The 6,113-nt window shown below is 61.8% G+C and overlaps 2 protein-coding genes across 2 annotated transcripts in view; one reads left to right on the forward strand and one right to left on the reverse strand.

Moving 5' to 3' along the window:
* Positions 1 to 4,007, forward strand: part of LOC106001116 (CSC1-like protein 1) — a gene marked incomplete at its 5' end in the record, with an annotated part of 44,481 nt that extends 40,474 nt beyond the window's left edge. Inside the window, 2 exons of the mRNA XM_013036250.1 lie at positions 1,814 to 1,817; positions 3,997 to 4,007. The remainder of the gene's footprint in view (positions 1 to 1,813; positions 1,818 to 3,996) is intronic.
* The window catches only part of LOC106001117 (epoxide hydrolase 1-like), a 21,519-nt gene extending 15,586 nt beyond the window's left edge, over positions 1 to 5,933 (reverse strand). The window contains exons 1-2 of the mRNA XM_013036251.1: positions 5,832 to 5,933; positions 71 to 261 (exon numbers count right to left, since the gene is read on the reverse strand). Of these exons, the coding sequence (XP_012891705.1) occupies positions 71 to 256 (186 nt within the window). The 5' untranslated portion in view covers positions 257 to 261; positions 5,832 to 5,933. The remainder of the gene's footprint in view (positions 1 to 70; positions 262 to 5,831) is intronic.
* Between the last annotated feature and the right edge of the window lie 180 nt (positions 5,934 to 6,113).

Consider the following 6,113-nt stretch of genomic DNA (forward strand, 5'->3'; position numbering starts at 1 on the left):
CCCTGCAGCCCCCCATCCTGCAGCCCCCCCACCCTGCAGCCCCCAGCGCCCTGCACAGAAGGGGCCTCACATTGATCTCATCATCCGAAGTTTCCACCTTGAAAGGCCGGATGCTCTGGTCCTCTGTGTCCGAGGGCGGAGCTCCTGGCCCCCACCACCCATCCCCGAGGGGCAGCCTCTCCTCCTTGTCCCTGGCGGTGAACCAGTAGTAGACAGCCAAGCCCAGCACCAAGGCCAGGAGGACTCCGAGCCACATGATGCCTGCAGTAAGTGAATAAGAGAAGCACCGTCAGCCAGAGACATGGTGGGGCCTGGGGCCGGGCTGAGGGGAGGCCGGGCTGAGGGGCTCCCAGGCCCCCACCCTACCCCACGAAGACACAGGGGGTGCTGGGACGGGCTCACCACAAGCCAGAGGCCACGCCCATCCAGCCGCACGGAGGGCTCTCCAGCTCAAAATACCCTAGCCACCCTCCCTTGTTTCTAGGGCACCGCGATGTAAACCAGGTCTAGCACAGGACAGGGAGCGGCTCCACCAGTGGGCAGCACAGCTCTGGGCCACGTCTCTCCACGAGGAGAGGCCAGCACTCCTACCAGCCCCACACACACCTCGGTGTGAGCAGGCCACTCACACCTGCGGCCCCACGCATACCTCGGTCCCCTGGCAGCTGAGCGGGCCGCTCACACCTGCGGCCCCACGCACACCTCGGCGTGGACCGGTCCCCTGGCAGCTGAGCGGGCCGCTCACACCTGCGGCCCCAGCCTCTCCAGGCGCAGAGATCTGAGGCCAGCCTGGGCAAAAAGCTGGGTGTGGTGATTTATAACCGACCTCTCAGCTATGCAGGGAACATGACAGGAAGGCCGAGGCCCAGGCAACCCAAGACACCATCCAAAAAGCAACTTGGGAGTGTGGCCCACGTGGCAGAGCGCCTGCCTGACAAGTGCAAATAAAACCTCAACAGGAGACCAAAAGCCTCTGTCTGCCTCCTCCACGGCCCCAGGGGGGCATATCCCCCCTAAAACACCACCGCTCCCGAGAAGCTGCCAGGTGCTCTGTCAGAGGCTGTCTGGATGGGGGTCCAGACTGGCTTTCAATGGACTCAAGGGATCCCCAGCTTGTCTCCCTAGTCCCAGGAACTGCGGGCATGCGCAAACATGTATAGCTACCGGCTTTGCTTTCTTAGGTAGGAAGTGTGTGTTGTGAGAGCCCAAAAAGACCCGGAAGGGATTGGGAGTTTGCAATGCCTTCTCCCAATACACTCTCAGATCACTGAGAGCTTTCTGGAAAGGTCCATCAGTCCAGGCGTAACAGGAACTCAGATTCCAACCTAACCTGTGTGGGAGCCTGAGGGTAGGCTTAGGTTTATGCAAATTGTAGGCTGTTTAGCTCTCCCCAGAATAAGAAGGCCATCTGTCACTTGTATACAAAATATTGTCACATGTTGAATTGTGTGCCTTACTTCCTTGCACAAGTACAATCAAACCTTGGTGAATGGAACCTTGGGATCTGAAACTGGCAGAAGGCTACAGGTGCCCGGTGCCCCAAACCTCAGCTCCACGGCGAGGTCTCTGTTACTGTGTTGCTCCTGGTCCTGGATTAAGGAGCACACAGTGTGCATGTGTGCACGTGCGTGTCTGTTACAGACAAGATCACCCACAATCCCACCAAGCTATGGAGGCTGGTGCCTCACAGAAGCACTGCCCTCGACAAACCAGCGGGCTGCACTTCTGAGGCCAGCTCCCAGGCCTCAGGTCCAGCACCGCTGAGGTCTGTCTCCTGGCCTCTGGCCTCCCTCCCGGAGGACATGGGCAGGAGGGGGGTGGCTTGACGCTAGGTCGCGGGGAGAAGGGCCATCCTCCTGGCATGGAAAGGTGGGGGGTCAGTGGGGGGTCAGTGGGGGGGTCGGTGGGGGATCAGTGGGGAGGTCGGAGGGGGGTCAGTAGGGAGGTCAGTGGGGGGGTCAGTGGGGAGGTCGGTGGGGGGTCAGTAGGGAAGTCGGAGGGGGGGTCAGTGGGGAGGTCGGTGGTGGGTCAGTGGGGAGGTCAGTGGGGGGTCGGTGGGGGGGTCAGTGGGGGGTCAGTGGGGAGGTCGGTGGGGGGTCAGTGGGGAGGTCGGTGGGGGGGTCAGTGGGGAGGTCGGTGGGGGGGTCAGTGGGGAGGTCGGTGGGGGGTCAGTGGGGAGGTCGGTGGGGGATCAGTAGGGAGGTCAGTGGGGGGTCAGTGGGGAGGTCGCTGGGGAAGCAGGGTTAGGAAGCCCAGCCATGGCCACTCATCTTGATGTGTGCAAGTTCAGCAGCTTTAGTGGAATGGCATTCACAGCTCAGTATAATAGATGTCTCACTCTCATGCCATTTCTGGGGCTTGAACTCAGGACTTGGACGCTGTCTCTGAGCCTCCTATGCTCACAGCGAGCGCTCTACCACTTGAGCCACAGCGCTACTTTCAGCTTTTTCTGGTGGTTTATTGGAGATGAATCTCATTGACTTTCCTCCCCCTGCTGGCTTCAAACCTCGATCCTCAGATCTCAGCCTCCTGAGAAGCTAGGATTACAGGCGTGAGCCACCGGCACCTGGCCAGACTTCTGGCTATGGTAGAATTCCATGTTGACGTGTGGGCTGCCACAGGAGACTTCACAAGATGTGGAGAAGTGCACCCTTGGCCGGAGCCTCCACACCTGGCCGCTGCGGGCCCAGCCTCCCTCGCCGCCTCCGTCCATGCTGCTTGGGCCTTAAACCCTGTCCACCGCAGCAACAGTCACACAGCTTCCGCACTTGGTGACATTAAAATAAGGTGGGGGGGGCACGGCTCAAGTGGTAAAGTGCCTGCCTAGCAAGTACAAGGCTTGAATCCAAACCCGACACCCCCAAGAAGAAGGCTGGGGGTGGCTGGAGACAAGCCCTTGGCTTTTAAGTAGCTCAGACAGGAACGCGTGCACAGGATGCTTCTGTTTCCCCGTCAGGAGCCTCTGCCCGTCACTGCCCAGCACCGCCCTGCGCAGAGGTGCACAGGGTGAGACTTGGCAGCCCAGCAGGGAGCCGCAAGGGGCCTGGGGCTGGAGCCCAGCAGGGAGCTCCAAGCAGGGCAGCCGCCTCCTTACCTGACTTCACAGGGAGACAGGCGCTGGGCTGTGGCCTCCCTCCTGGGCATCAGTGCTCAGCTTTCCTCCCTCCAGGCCGTCACTGGGGCCACCCTCCCCTCCAGGCCCGGCCCTCTCACCTTTGGAACCCCTCCCTGGCCAGAGCCTGTGGAGAGCCCGCAGGTGTGTGCGGCCCCTGCCTTCCACGGGTGCAGCGCCACTATGACTCAGCCCATCCATGTTTGCACAGCGCCTACTGCCCTGAACTTCAAACCACACACTGCCCCTGCTGACCCGACTGTAATGATGGGCTGGGGCAAAGGGCTCTGCCAGCCGGCGCATGCCAGGGCCGCCCCCCCCAGTGCCCTTTCCCACCCGTGGCCAGCCCGCAGTGCTGCCTGACCTGCCCCCTGTGGGCCCTCACGCAGCCCCCTGCTCCTGCAAGACCCCTGGCCGCCCCTGCTGCCTCTGCCCTCAGTGCTTCCTCCAACCGCAGGGGGGCCTGAGGGACAGGCCAGGGGAGAGCGGCAGAGACGAGAGAGCGCCATTCCCTCCCTCCTCGTGTCTCGTCCCTCACAGACTTCAGGCTGTGTCCCCAGCACCCTCTCCTGATTAGTCCACACCGGCGGACCCCTCCCAGCCCCAGCACTGTCACAGGCCCTGGACTGGACGCCGAGCTGGACGCTGCTCAGGCCCTCCCCTCCGCTCCCCAAGCCCACGTTCACCAGGTGCAGGGCAGGAAATGAAGAAACTTTTGGATAAGAGGGTTAACTCTTGTTAAAGGACAGCAGACCTCCAGATGCTGATGAAAAGCATTTGATGAAAGAAAGAAGAAAGAGAGAAAGTGACAAAGAAAAGATGGATAAATTTGACTGTATTGGAGCAGGGCTGGGAGCTGGCTCAGTGGAAGAGCGCTGGCCTAGCATGCACGAGGCCCTGGGCTCGATTCCTCAGCACCACATACGCAGAAAAAGCTAGAAATGGCGCTGTGGCTCAAGTGGGAGAGCGCTAGCCTTGAGCAAAAAGAAGTTCAAGAACTCCAGGCCCTGAGTTCAAGCCCCAGGACTGGCAAAAAAAAAAAAAGCAGCCGGGCACTGCTGGCTCACACCTGTAATCCTAGCTATCGGGGAGACTGAGATCAGAAGATTGTGATTTGAAGCCAGCTTGTGCAGGAAAGTCCGTGATGGTGTAGCTCTAGAACACCTCCTTTGAGTGAAAAAGCTCAGGCATGGCGCCCAGGCCCTGAGTTTAAGCCCCGTGACCAACAAGAGCAAAGAAGCCGAGGACAGGTGGGCGGCTGCAGGAACAGGAGGAGCACAGGCAGCAAGAGTGGCCCAGGGCGACCCCGAGGAGAGAGCCGCAGGGTCTGCACCCGAACCAGGTGGGCAAGGCCACCCTCCAGCCTGCAAGAGTTACCCCAGAGTCACAAACACCCCCAAACCACAGGCAATGCCAGAGAACCATGACTCAGCAAAAGGCCTTGGCCCTTGGCTGGATACCCAGGGACTTTTCCAGAACAAAGGCCCACAAGGCAGGTGCTAGCAGCCAGGCCCAGGCCCAGGCCCTGAGGCTCCGGTAGGGAAGCTCTAGGCAGAGCGCTGCGCTCCAGGGACTCAGGCCCAGGCCTTCGGGGCCCCACTCCTCTGGGGGGGGGGCTGAGAAGGGGAAGCCACCCACTGAGGCAAGCAGGGGCAGCGAACGTCCCAGCTCTGGCTGCTGGCTGGAGCAGAGGAGCCCAGGGGGCAGGCAGCCTGGGCCACCCGCCCTTGGACGCTGCAGCTGCCATTTGTATCTCCACCCTTAGCCCCTGAGCTGCCAGCCCAGCTGGGGCTCATGCTCTGCCCCAGGCCAAGGCCTTGTTTATCTGTGTTCAGGACCTGGAAGGAGGCCCAGGACAGCTCAGTCAGAAAGGAAGGAAAAGTTTGCAAAAACAAAGAGGAGAGAAAGTGAGTGGAGCGGAGCAGGGGAGACGGGGCTGCGGGAAGGACGCGGGCCAGCAGCTCCAGACTCTCCTACGCCCACCACAACCAGCGCGGCCCAGGACAACTGCCTCCCCTCAGAAAGGCCTGTCCTCCACCTGTGTGCGGAGACACGGGTGTGTGTGTGTGTGTACTGCCGGGCCTGGATGGGGAGAGGGAACAGCTACTTCCTCTGTGCTGAAATGTCTCACCCATACACACACCGCCCTGAGCACTCAGAATGAAGTTGGCGCACACACACACAGCCCTGAGCACTCAGAATGAAGTTGGCCTAGCAAAGAACAGTTGGTTCTGACTAGGACTACCATCAAGGCACACTCGATTCCACGGCCTGAAGATGGGCTGTAGACCTGGACATGAAGATCCACACCAGCCCCCCCCCCCCCAGACCTGGACATGAAGATCCACACCAGCCCTCCCCCCCCCAGACCTGGACATGAAGATCCACACCAGCCCCCCCCCAGCCCCCTGCAGACCTGGACATGAAGATCCACACCAGCCCTCCCCCCCCCAGACCTGGACATGAAGATCCACACCAGCCCCCCCCCAGCCCCCTGCAGACCTGGACATGAAGATCCACACCAGCCCTCCCCCCCCCAGACCTGGACATGAAGATCCACACCAGCCCCCCCCCAGCCCCCTGCAGACCTGGACATGAAGATCCACACCAGCCCTCCCCCTGCAGACCTGGATGTGAAAATCCACACCAGGCCCTGCCCGGACCTTTGCTGGCCCTTGGCCGGCTCCCCACAGCTACCCGGACAGCACTCTCTCCCTACCCAGCCTCCAGCGGCAGCCGGTGTCTCCTGGCAGTGGCCCTCCCCCAGCACTTCAATGCTTTGCGGGCGCAGCGCGTCGTCGTCGTCTTCTCAGGGAATTCCTGTCACAAGCTCCGAAGTTTACCGCCCTCCGGACCCCGCAGGCCCCGCCCCTCCAGGCTGCCCTCCCGCAGAGGCCGGGGAGGAGGGGCAGGGAGGGGACTGCCGGGAAACGCAGAGTGGAGGCGGGGCGGGGCCGTGCGCGCCCCACGGCCCCGTGTGCGCCCCACGGCCACGGCCCCA

The sequence above is a fragment of the Dipodomys ordii genome, unplaced genomic scaffold, assembly GCF_000151885.1.
Source record: "Dipodomys ordii isolate 6190 unplaced genomic scaffold, Dord_2.0 Scaffold268, whole genome shotgun sequence".
Taxonomy (NCBI): Eukaryota; Metazoa; Chordata; class Mammalia; order Rodentia; family Heteromyidae; genus Dipodomys; species Dipodomys ordii.